This window comes from Watersipora subatra, chromosome 7 (genome assembly GCF_963576615.1).
Source record: "Watersipora subatra chromosome 7, tzWatSuba1.1, whole genome shotgun sequence".
Classification (NCBI taxonomy): domain Eukaryota; kingdom Metazoa; phylum Bryozoa; class Gymnolaemata; order Cheilostomatida; family Watersiporidae; genus Watersipora; species Watersipora subatra.
The window spans coordinates 36,803,042-36,815,853 of record NC_088714.1 but is presented as its reverse complement, the minus strand read 5'-3'; the positions used below and the strand labels follow the sequence as shown (position 1 = coordinate 36,815,853).

At 36.3% G+C, this 12,812-nt stretch overlaps 1 protein-coding gene across 1 annotated transcript; it reads left to right on the top strand.

Annotated features, from left to right (window-relative positions):
* The first annotated feature begins 989 nt into the window (after nt 1-989).
* LOC137400725 (uncharacterized) lies at nt 990-2,505 on the top strand. Its single transcript, XM_068087060.1, has 4 exons — nt 990-1,086; nt 1,273-1,482; nt 1,796-1,986; nt 2,275-2,505. The coding sequence occupies exons 1-4, from the start codon at nt 990-992 to the stop codon at nt 2,503-2,505; spliced, it is 729 nt and encodes a 242-aa protein (XP_067943161.1).
* Nucleotides 2,506-12,812: the final 10,307 nt, after the last annotated feature.

The following is a 12,812-nucleotide window of genomic DNA, read 5'->3' as shown; positions in this document are numbered from 1 at the left end:
CAAGACGCCTGTCAGTTGCTCTAGACCTCCTAGTCCCTCCGTTTGGAGAGCTTCCGGTCATTGTGCGCTGCGAGTCCGTCTGGCCATACCTGCGTCGTCTTTAGTTCGCGTTAGTTGTCCTGTTGTGGGTTCAGCATATCCTACTGCTGCCACCAGTGTAAAGGATTTGACCCTGGTAGCTGAGTCAGCTTTACTTCCTAACAAGGGAGACGCAACCTGAGCTACTGGCCGGCCATGTCCGAGGCCTGATTGACTTGCCTGTGGCGGTCAAGTCAGTCCAAGACAAGAACCTAGTGGTCAGGCCTGCTCCGAAACCAAACCCCCGGCCTGCCTTTTGGATCTCTATCTCAGGCGTCCGAATCCACTAGTGGCTGGTCTTAGGACTAAATCTTTTGTGCCATGGCACACCCGATCGAGTCTAGACAAAAGCCGAGGATCGCCTCCTAGCCTTTTAGAGTCACCCTGGCAGTTCCGTCTGATGATTAAAATGAGCCTGCTGGTGCAATCGGTGAGCCAACCAGGCAGGCGTCAATAGAATCAGTTCGTACGAGTATGTAATAGTTTTATCAATGATAGCTTCAACACAAGTGTTCACAAGTATAGTGGTATCAAGCACACCTTGCCTACTTACGGCGCTGGCTTATATAGCCAGCGCCTATGGTCTAGCTCCGCCCATCAATCTATTTATAGCACAAAGGATGTACAAGATATAATAAGATTAGTACAGGATAAACGTATGATTATATAACAAAAAGGCAGTTCAGGAATGCGATTACATAACATAAAGGAAGTTCGGGAGGTTCGGGCAAGTGCTAGTGAGGATGTATATATAAGTGCAGTAATTGATATACATGTATGTCCCGGTCCTCCACAATAATCATCTGATTCAGTGGAAATAGAACATCGATTCAACTTGGCACTCATTTATATGAAGAGAAAGGGGCCATTCAAACACTTGATTAGAAAACAAAAACTAATTACTCTGTCCAATGGCTGTAGGGCAGACAACTCCCAATGAGTTTATGATGAATCAAAGCTCTCAAACTTCAAAGGCTATTTGGGTTGATGAGCATATATTACATGTGAGTGTGCTTGTGTGCCGTGTGACAATATTAAAATAAAGCCAGCAACTCTCTGCCCCCATTTAGAAACGGTAGCATTGATAAGTTGCAAATGTCATGATTCTAATTTTATCTCTCTTTGATTATATGGCGTGCCATTGAGGTAATTACTTTGGTCATGAATAATAGTCTCACATTTCAAATTTTGCAGGATCCACTGTAACCAACCCAGAAGCTGTAATAGCCCGAGAACTAAACTCTAACCTCAGCCAACTGCTTAAACTTATGGGATCCTCAACTACTGACTTGAAGAAGTGGCTTCAGTCTAAAGTTACTTACACCTCTCCTGATAACATCAATGAGTTACTCAACATAATGGGGCAAATGATTAGCCGGAAACTGACAAGCCAGATAAGGGAAGGTAGCTGGTAAACCTTAATGGTTGATGAGAGTCTTGATGCATCAAATAAGGAGCAGTCAACTTTCTGTTTCAGGTGAGTGTAAACAACTTAATTTTACATGTAGGTCTAAAATTTCGATGCCACACAAACCCCTTTCTTTAGTGCAATATATTTTGGTTACAGCTTTAAACTAGGCTCAAACCCTAACTCTAAACCCAAGCACAATCTTACAAAAAATTCTATATTTTGGTGCCATCTGCTACAACAGACTCGAAATGGATATTTGTAAAGTGACATCGGTTATTAACTCAATTACACAATGTCATATTATAGATGGATTGACAAGAACTGCCCATGCGGAGTTTTTGGGGCTGTACCATGTAGACAAGACTGGTGCTGTGACTCTTTTCAACACTATCAAGGATGTAACCTTGCGCCTTGGCCTGCCACTTGATCTATGTCGAGGACAATGTTATGACGGTGCTGCTGTCATGTCTGGTGTGAAGAATGGTGTTGCTACAAAGGTTTTAGAAGGAAGTGAGTGTGCAGTGTTGGCATGGCAAGGTTAGATTACAAAGCCCCTAAATATATATATATACTTCGGTTGGATTACCAACACTGCATTTAAGTTTCAGTCAAATTTCCCAAACAGAAACACCCAGATATAAAAGTATTTTTTGTTATAGTTTAAACAAATATGCTAGGTTCAAATGCATAGGCTCTATGTTCACAAAGTTGTGGAAGGAAGGAAGTTTTGATACATACTGCTTTGTGCTACTAGTTACTTAATCAGTGAACTCATTTTGTTTTAGGTCAACCCTAAAGCCCTCTATATACATTGCTACGCACATTCACTGAATCTCGTGGCGCAGGACACCACAAAGGACTGCTCAGTGATGAGAGATTCATTGGATTTGCGCAATGAACTGATAAAACTGATTAAGAGTAGTCCGAAAAAAGAAACGTGGCTAAAGACAATCAAAAAGTGTTCAGGGGAAGGCGACTCCGCTGGCAAAGTTAAGATATTCTCCTCTACGAGATGAACTGTGAAAGCTTCCGCTATGAAGAGCATCATCGATAACTATGGTAGAATTCAAACCCTGCTAGATGAGATATACGACAACTCCTCAGACAGTGATACCTATAGAGTTTTATAGAAACTCCAAACTCATATTTGTACTCGGATTGTTAATGAGAGATTTGAATCACTGATGTTGATTATATTTATTGTTAATCATATAGGGCTGAAGCCTTCACACCGTGAAACCTGTGAAATTACAGACAATTATTAAGTGAAATTAGCATTGGTTATAAATTCATAATTGACAATACATGTGATAACTTCAAGAAATTTATACTTCAAGTAAATTATCCAAGTGCAATCAGTCAGTTAGAAAAAACAAAACACATATATAGTTCAAAACTGTTATTTAAAATAGACTTACTGACCTGTGCCTCTTTGAACAATCCAAGCTATAATACAGGATAAGTAGGTTTACAACTTTACTAAAAGAAGGTTACATTATGTAGTTGACTGTGTGAAAATTGGTGAGAGACTGAACAAGTCAGGTAAAAACATCATCTAAGGTCATCAGGTTAGATTGTCATTGGTCTAGCGGCATATTTCAGTTACTCAAAAACCAATAAAGACAGTTCAAGCTACTTCTGCTGGTGGTTACCTATACCGGCCACAAGAGCTGAGCACGAACATTTCATTATTGCTTCACTGATTATAAAAACATAAACTGCTGACAAGCATCCTGGTAGGTAGCTCAGAGGGCAAATCTTTATTTCACTACAATACCAGAGCTAAAGTGTTAGGACTATCAACTAAGATGGAACAGTATGACTTTTTATTTGGTAGGTTTACTCATATATTTCGCAAGCTTAACTAAATGGAGCTCGATCCATGTCCTCCTAGTAAAATCTCAACTGTAGTAGCTCACCTGTTACATTCAGTCACAATGATGATGCGACAATGTTACATATATTAGAAGTATCTTATGTTTATATTCATAATGTGTTTTGAGGGATGTCAATGGATATTATTAAGATTTATTATATAGGATTTTAATTGTCATCTCCTTCTCTTAAGTCTCATTTCAACAACATAATGTTTTAGGATTGATTCTGAAGGAGGTTGCACAGAATGACAGGCATTCCAAGTACAGGCCTACAAAAAGAGGAGCTAACAGCTAGTGAGGCCAGATGTATGGCAAATAATATAGTTTCTATTGTCAATAACATGAGAACAGAGGAGTACTATAAGAAGTTTCACAGCCAAGTGGAATCCATGAGAGAGAAACTAGGTTTGTCTTACTCAATTTGCTTATTAGACATGAAAGCTTAGTGTGAAATAGACCCGGTGTCAATCAAATGCAAGTAGAATATAAAAACTCAAATAAGCCCATGCAGCAACGGAGCTAGTATCAAAATTGTTCCCAAAATATCAGCTACAGCTATTTATGCTACTGGTTTGTTGCCTAATGTGCAGGGGAGGTTTAATAACATGCTTTTTGTTTCCTATAGATGTGAATCATTCTGTGCTGCCGAGAAGGAGAAAACCAACCAAAAAGAAAGATGACAACCAAGATACAGCTCATTCACATACCAATACATATGATTTGTACAGACAAGCATTCTTCCAAGCGCTGGATACCATCAAGACATGCATTGAAGATCGGTTCAACCAGAAGGGTATGAGTGCCCACATAGCTTTAGAGCAGCTTTTATTGAAGACTAGCGCAGAGGAATCTGTAGAAGAAGAGCTTAATACCATCATCATGTTTAATAATTCAGACTTTAATTGGTTGAGTCTAGAGCATGAGCTAGAGCTCTTGTCACTTAGCGACTGTAAGTTCAATGTGATATCAGAGTTCTTTGCTTGGATAGCTAAAGGGCAGAATAATTCCGTGTATCCTCAGTTATCAAACATCGCCAAACTTCTTCTATAAATGCCTGCCAGCAACGCTGCAACCGAAATGTCCTTTAGTGCCATGAAACGGTTAAAATCCGATATTAGATCATCCATGAGTCAGGTGAGGTTAAACTCCCATATGCTGCTTCATATCCACAATGACCTCACTGATACCATAGACATACAGGAAGTAATTAGACTATTCGCTGCCTATCATCCAAGACGTAAGAAGAATCCCTAACTTTGTTTAATTCAAAATCTACCATCTTCAAATTTAAATAATCTTCAGAAAAGAACTCTGATATTACACAGAGAGAAAAAAATGGTTGTAATTTGATTTAGCCAGGGTTAAGATTTAATATTATGTTGATAATGATCTAAAAATCACTCTTACCCAAAACACATACCCATACTGATTGAATAATGATTTGATAATGATAATTAAAGGCAAATTAATCAAGAGCTGGAGTAAATAGTGAGTCTATCCTACATTCAACTGACAACTTCAATCACAACTGATCATTCTTAAATCAGTGAAGCAAAATGAAAAAATCAATCATATGACACTGATGATTGATTTATTAATGATCACTAATTAATTGTTGACAGCCGGGCCTATCAAAACTCAATCACATACTTCCTCATGAATCTGTTCTAAATCTTTGTTGAAATTAATCAAATTTGAGACAGTTGCCATTTAATATTGATTCCACAATCCACAGCAGTTTAGACCAAGAGTTGTTCCCACTTTAATCTGGTTACACATATCCCTACCACTACTTCTATTACTACTACCCTAGGACACTTATGTATTCGCGGCATCTAACTTTCGCGTTTTCGCGGTGTCATCCTCCCGCGAAAGTTTCATGTGCGAAACTAAACTATCATAACAAACGAGCGAAAAAGCGAAACTAAATAGCTTTGTTTATTGATACTGTATAATTGAATTTTATAACGACATTTATTTTAACGTTTTTAACGACCACTATAGCATCGTTAAAATATAAACCGACAAAATAATTTGACTGTCAAAATTTATTACGTTATTATTTTGCAATTATTCAGGATTATTTTCCCATTAGGAATGATTTATAATGATAGGAATTTGATGTCAATGCACATGCATTAGTTAGCGTTATCGTTTGCTGGGGACATCAATAAATGCAGTGAGCACCGTGTGTTGAAAGAAAATAAGACACATGCTCTGACACTCGCAGTACTACACAAGCAGCATGGCTCTGGAAAGGTTTGGATTCACCATTGACATCTCTTCAATAACTTGTAATTTTTTTAGATTTGTTTTGTTTTAAGTGATGTGACTAACGAGACGTTTTTAAATTAAAATAGGCATAACATGACCGCAGTTAATACGCTCAGAAAAAAAACATCTTTTCCTTTTGAGCGCTTTAACAAAGATCAATTTTGCGGATTTTATTTTAAGTTCATTCGGAGGCTTTTACGCTTTCGATGGGACACGGCCAATCGGGTGATTGATAAAACTGAATCTTTTGCAAACCTTTATAAAAGTCGTTAACGAAAATATTTTGCCTCTGATGATGATAATAATGATGCCTAAGAACTACTAAAAGTTGATGTTTGTCTCTATGGCTTGGAATGAAGTGACATTCTACAGCGATAAAAACAGCGTCCATGGCCGTTGGGCAAATAACTTTTCGAATAAAGGATGTTGAGGTCGAGTTATCTGAAGGAATTTATCATTGCGTTGGAGCTGACCAAACAAATCCGTTTGAGTTGACCATGTGTTTGAGATGAAATGTTACATTTTACCTGAGGGCGAGTTTTTCGAGTTGGACTGTACTTACCGTAAAAAATTCCCAAAAAGTTGGGGCGGCTCAGCCGGCCAGCTGCCGCAGTGAAAACTGGCCTGTTGATAGTCCAAGAACCAAATGGCAGCAAGCGATCAAATTGCATTATCGACCTTGCCCACACCATTCTACCTGCGGTTCACAATTACAAACTAGTCGCAAATTGAATTTTTTTATCGGTGAACCGAACCTGAGGAATATAATTATGTTTGTTCCACTGCTTTTATTTTCATATCACTATATTTTCGCACTCATCAGAGCTGCGAAATTAAGTTGCTTCGAAATTTTACTCTGTGTGCTACTCACGAAACTAAATGGGTCGCGGTCACAGAAACCATGGTTAAGTCGCAAATCACGAAGTTGAGTTATCCGACTTTGAAGTTGCACTAACTGAATTTATGATATTGGTAACGATTTTTGTAACACGTGCATCTGGACCAATCAAAGAGTGAGCTTCCTGAATCTGAAGTCAGTTTAGCCAATAGAAGTCTTTAACCCTCGGAAAACCCCTTTTAAAACCGTTGCTATGCTAAACAGGAAGTACTGAAAAATGGCGTCCGATAAATATAATCGTTTCTTTTTTGCCGATTTTAAAGATAACTTTGACATTTTTGACATTTATAATGAATACTATGGTATTCCAACTGATGGCAAAAGCAGTGAAATTAAAAGGAATTATGATGATATTTTCTTAGCGGTTCTTACAAGATTATTATAATATTTAATTGTAAGAATAATTATTCGATTTTATAAGATTGTTATCAGATTTAATTATAAGAATAATTATTTGAATTTACAAAATCGATATATATATAGTGACTGATGGTATGCAATATGTTCCTGTTGTTATCTTTCTAAAGATTTTGTTGATGATTTGGCTGTGCCCAATATCGCGATACTGCCAAGCCGTTTTTAATAGGGTATCTGCAAAAATAAGTAATACATTTTCTTATTAATATACAGCTATTTCTATGACAACTAGCTAAAATCTGTTTAGATTTTTAAATTCAGCATAATTTTTTACCTATAAATACAGAAATATAGATAAATATCACAACTTCTTGATATTGGTTGCTATGACGTTTTGAAATGTAAACAAAATTGTGCATTGGTTTTCGTTTCTCAAACTTTAACGCCAGTTTTCTCGGAACTATGTTTTCGCACTAATGGTAAATGTGCATTCAGCTTTTTGACCATAAAATCTGCTGTAATTAAGCTAGAATCATAATTTTTTTTGCAAAATAACAGTGAGAAATTTCTTCTTCTGCTAGTGCAGATAATTTTGAATCTTTTAATCCCGACTTAACCATGGTTTCTGTGATCATGACACAAATACTAGCGAAATATAAGTGTCCTAGGGTAGTACTACTACAAGTACTACAATGGTGCTGCCACTACTAGTACACAATGAAATTCTATACCCTAATAATAAATGAATCAATCTTTCTCTGGTCCACCTCTTGTCGGTACTATTTTTGTTGTGTCAGAGTTAGCCAGGGTCTTTGGGTGAGTGAGCCAGATCCTGGCCATGTCACAGAGATCCCTCACCCTAGCTATGCTTCTGAATCTTTTGATTTGAATGCCAAATAGTCTGGTAGCCAAGTCCCAGCCAAGCTACAGAAAGCTACAGCCTTTGCATGTTACATGCATAGCTCAAACATAAATTTATTTCTTTGAACAAAATATTTTGTACATAGCATTAATTTATCTATATACTACTACAAAAAATACAACCATGTTCAATTGTCTCTGTATAAAATGCTTAGAAGCATTCAATTTGCTAAAGTCCAACGCTAAAAGTTGCCGTGTGAGCTACAATAACAATTGTTTTTCTCTGTATATTCCAAGAATAATAAAAGTTCAAAAAGTTTACATCATTTCTATCATCTGAATTATTTTTTATTCTGATCTGACAAAAAATCACTAACGATCGCAGGATCTAATAACTTTTATTTTACCATTTTAAAATTCGAGCCTATGTTGACTAGGTTTTCCAATTTTTATTCTTTTCCAAAAAGGCACGATTTTTTTAGCTTTTAGCACAAAGCAACATCTCTCAGATAATCGTTTCATATTGTGATTCATCGAGTAATATCTTGTTGATGATATTTAAAACTTACTAGCATTCACATCCTTTGTTTACCGCTACTAGACGACAGCTTTATAAACGTCTACCGAAAGCGACATATAGTTCGTAAACTGATAAACAACATTATAACGATAAACGACACCCTTTCCCCAGCCCAAGGGTTGAAGTCAAGCAAAAATGACGTGAATTCCAGGATTTGTGCTTCAAAAAAGGTACTGCCATGGCAGAAACCGCAGTATAGAAGGATACGGCCCTGCATGGCAGTTTAGTGAACTGAGCTAAGAAATGTAATGCATTGTATTTTGAACCGCATCAAGCTGGGGTTAGTTCATGAAATTATCTGTTCCCTAATTGGAACTAGACAGAAGCATTGGATTTGAACTTGGTAGTGGAAACTAACAGTCAATAAATAAAAAGTACTGGACATCCTTCCTTGCTGAGATCCGGGCACTGCCCCCTTGATTGATTCATATGAACAATTTATACCTTTGGAGTATTATAAATATATTCATTCGTCAGTTTGTTCAAACCTAGCTAGATATTCTCTCAAGAAAGGTTTTCAACATGGCATTGGTGAGTTCACTGAACTAAGGTTTCTTTGCACAACTTTGCGGAAATGGTGTGTAGCCAAACACCATTTTTGGCCCAAGACTGCTTTTATCTGATCGCTGGGGTAATGAAATGCTGGAATAAGACTACACAACACAGTAAATTATTGAGAATTGGGTAATTGCATTAACCTGTTGCCTACAAAATGTAAAATGGTAAAATACGAAATTTCCTCGAGCAACCTATCTCATCATAATATGTTTAGCTTGGATGTCAACAGTCTAGTAATATAAGGGCCAAGACTGAGATCTCATTAATAAATCCAGACCACCATATCATCGACTTAGCTGCACAGACTGCAGCAAGTCATATCTCACGTTCTGCCAGCAACACAAAATTGAGCTGTCATTTACAAAGCTGTTTATTAACGCGCTTATGCAGAAGCAATGAAAGCTCTTTAGGCATGCTCTCTATCTAATAAATCGAATGAAATAGCTGGCCAAGGACTGACATGATCAACTTGCAATAGTTGTTTTAAATTTTCTATTAAACCTTGGACTGTTGTAGTAAGGAAATAGCTATGATCAGAATTTTGTTGAGTTTCAAATCTGGAATAATTGAAAAATTGCCTTATTGCATATTATTGGTCTACTCTGGAATGTCAACAGTATAGTTATTATAGACTTTTTTGATATTGAAAAAATTCATTTTGAAGCAATTGAAATTTCACAAGCATGACTAAGTTGTGTACATATTAATAATTAGAGCTTTGTATATATTCTTCTTGATAAACATAGAATTGTATTGTGAAGCTCTTGACTAAATAGTTGTACATGTAAAACCATGTAAAATTATAGTATCACACCTTTTCACACTTGCAGAAAATTGGAATGAGCTACAATAAAGGAATGTTGAAAACAGGGCAATCAGCCAAACATTGCTTTTGTAGACAGTTTTAGATATAATTGATATCAATGGTAAAAACCCTCTATCTAATATTCTTGGTTTTATTGTTTTATTTATAATTTTGTTTTATTGTTAGCCTAAGCTCAGCCTGTCTCAGGTTAGTTGCAGTTGATATATTTTTATATACATGCTAGATGGTAAACTCATTGGCTGTTATGCTACAGCCTTCCTAATTCAGCGAGCCCAATAATATCTACTAGCCAATGCCCTAAAACCTCTGTTGGATTGTGCATAAAATGCTATCTTCCACAATCTTCTACTACAATTATCTAATACTATATGATTGCTTATTTATAGCGTGGTTATACCTTGTCTTATTATTAACAGATGCTATGAGTTACATAACTTAACTCAATGATGGGATTTATGTTGTATATGAAACAATGACGCTGTGAGTTATTGGGAGTGCTTGCTTTCAGTATGGGCCAGCGCAACAACTAGAGCGACCTGGTAATATTACAACCACAGCTGAGAAGAACATTTTTATAGACAAGCATTTAGTTATTATTGTTGGTCACTTTGTTCTTTTAGCTATCAGGATGTTTTGCTGAGCACTGTACACTATGATGCCAAGCAGTCTTAATACTAATATTTTGTTATGTGCTTTTGCAGTAGAAACAGGTAGTTGAAACCACCCCTTGGCCGACAGCGAAACTCATGATGCCTTGAAATGAGTATGATTTAAATGTAAATTTCTATATGGCTTGGCACTTCAATTATGGTGGCCTTTTGAAGAAAGTGGTTTTTGGTAGAGCTTATTGTATGTCAGGTTTTGAGGCAACTGAAGCCATTCTCCCATTATCAATGAAAACAAAAATAAAGTTTCAGCTAATCATACAAAATTATTGTGCAATGCAGTCACAGTTGTTTAACCAATGCTTCATGGATATAATTAATGGCCAATTGATCTTTGTCACTAGTATGACTGTATTTCACCAGAGATACAATAGCTAAGAAAACTTACCATCTTGTTAAAATTTAAGGATAAACATGACTCTGAATTCCTCTAATTGTAGCATGTAGCTAATGTATCCAAACTGCTGCAATCTAAGCTTGAGGCTGTACTATTGACAAAATTTCATCACCTTACTATTTGAATGATGGCCTCAAACAACTCATTCCGATGGCCATTGTCTGACTCAAATCTCCTAATTCCACTTTCCTAATTCAACAAACAAAATGTAGTTTGTGGAGTCGAATACAAGTGAATAGTATAGTATTAGTTGAGCCATCTGTAAGCTTTCTACTAGAGCTAAAAGGATGAAATACTAGATTAAATTACTACATTACACTTATTTAGGATGTTTTGCCTTGCCTGATATCGATAAAATACACTTATTACCAGTGAAACATTTGGTTGGGAGCAATGATCTGGCAATTGCTTTCACTTAATCTGATACATAGAAACCTTTAGTGTATTTTATTTTACTGAGTCAAGATTGATTTTTCCTATTAAGTTGCATCGTCATTTGTAGTGCACAGAAGATCTGTAATCTGTATGTTTATTTGACTTTTGTAAGTGTTGCTTAAAACATGGAGTTAAGGTGGTTATATGTGAGCCAAAGGGGTGGCCATGGTTTTCCATGAGCGGACATTTATACACAATATCACATAGATGTCGATTTCGCTGTTTATTGGTGCTATATAGTATATACACAAAATTTGATTTACGTGGTAATAAGGAAAAACCATGATAGTAATGCATTCCTAACACCGCACATCTTCGCCACTGTTGCAACATTATGTGATACTCAACCCAACTGAAATGATTAATGTATCCATAATACAATATTCAGTATAAGATAAGCTATTTGTTTTCAAGTCAAATCAAGTAGCTGCACTACACATATTGCGTGGTGGGGTAGAGGCACGGTTCTTTCCCTCTCCAAGAGAGCCTATCCTGACTAACTCATATTAATTATGTCTTTTTTTACTTATGTTGCCATCTTGGGGTTTTTAAAATTCTCTGTATTCCTAGCTTAAAAATACAAACTAAAATCATTGCATTCCACGGTTAACTATTATTCACAGTATTTTTGCTCAATACATGTACAACAAATTGGCTATGTCTTGCTTTAAAGCTATAAATGCCCAATATCGATGATGATGATAAGCGGCTCAGGCGCTGGGCAGCCTATTCATCGCATTGACCAATGAAAACAAGGGAGGCATTTTCAAATCATCCTTGCAGAATTAAAGCTGGCAATGGTCATTTTGCACTTGATACTGTTGAAGCGATCACCTAGTAGGATACACAACACAATAGACAACTATTCAGATAATTAAAAAATATATCGTAGTGACGACATAGACAATATTGAAGCAAGTAACCATGAAGAGCTTGTGTCATCTGTGCCATCACACTTTCTGCAGTCATTTGGATAATCAATTGTGGTTAACCAGAGGTACCACATCCAAGCCCATTCATCAGTTGGGGTTCTGGTGGAATGTCTGTTACGGCTGCTCTCATCATTGATGACAACAACCTCTGCATTGCAGATGAGACTTCTTTAAATGATGGGGATAGTCAAGTAACAGCTTCTCTAGAACTCCAACTGATGGTATCTCGGCTGGTGTCGCTAGTACTCAATTAAAATATTTTCTCTTTTATAATTATTTGTAAACATTTACATGTAAATACTTTATTGCAAAACAGTTCATTTTTAACCTTTTTATTCATATTATAGCTTTAAAGTTATCATAATATATTTTGCTTATACATATATTTAACTTCAGTATTTCATGAAAATAAAAATAAGAAGTTCATAGTAATTAGTTCACTCAAGTGTGTAATTGTCTTCTCCTGGTATAAAATTACAATTTTCTTCTGATTTAAAAATGACAGTATCATGAGTGAACAGGCAGCATCCATAGCAGCACAGCACTGAATCACAGAATGATTTAGTTTTGGTTATTTCCACAAAAAGCATCTCTGTACAACAAATCGACTATCAATCATAATATGATTGAAGAAGCCTTAGTATACCTGTAACACAGCTCAAC

Coding starts and splice junctions, on each gene's coding strand:
- LOC137400725 (XM_068087060.1), top strand. CDS start 990: ATGGCTGTAGGGCAGACAACTCCCAATGAGTTTATGATGAATCAAAGC. Junction 1,483..1,795: donor GACAAGCCAGATAAGGGAAG/GTAGCTGGTAAA, acceptor GTCATATTATAG/ATGGATTGACAAGAACTGCC. Junction 1,987..2,274: donor AGAATGGTGTTGCTACAAAG/GTTTTAGAAGGA, acceptor ATTTTGTTTTAG/GTCAACCCTAAAGCCCTCTA.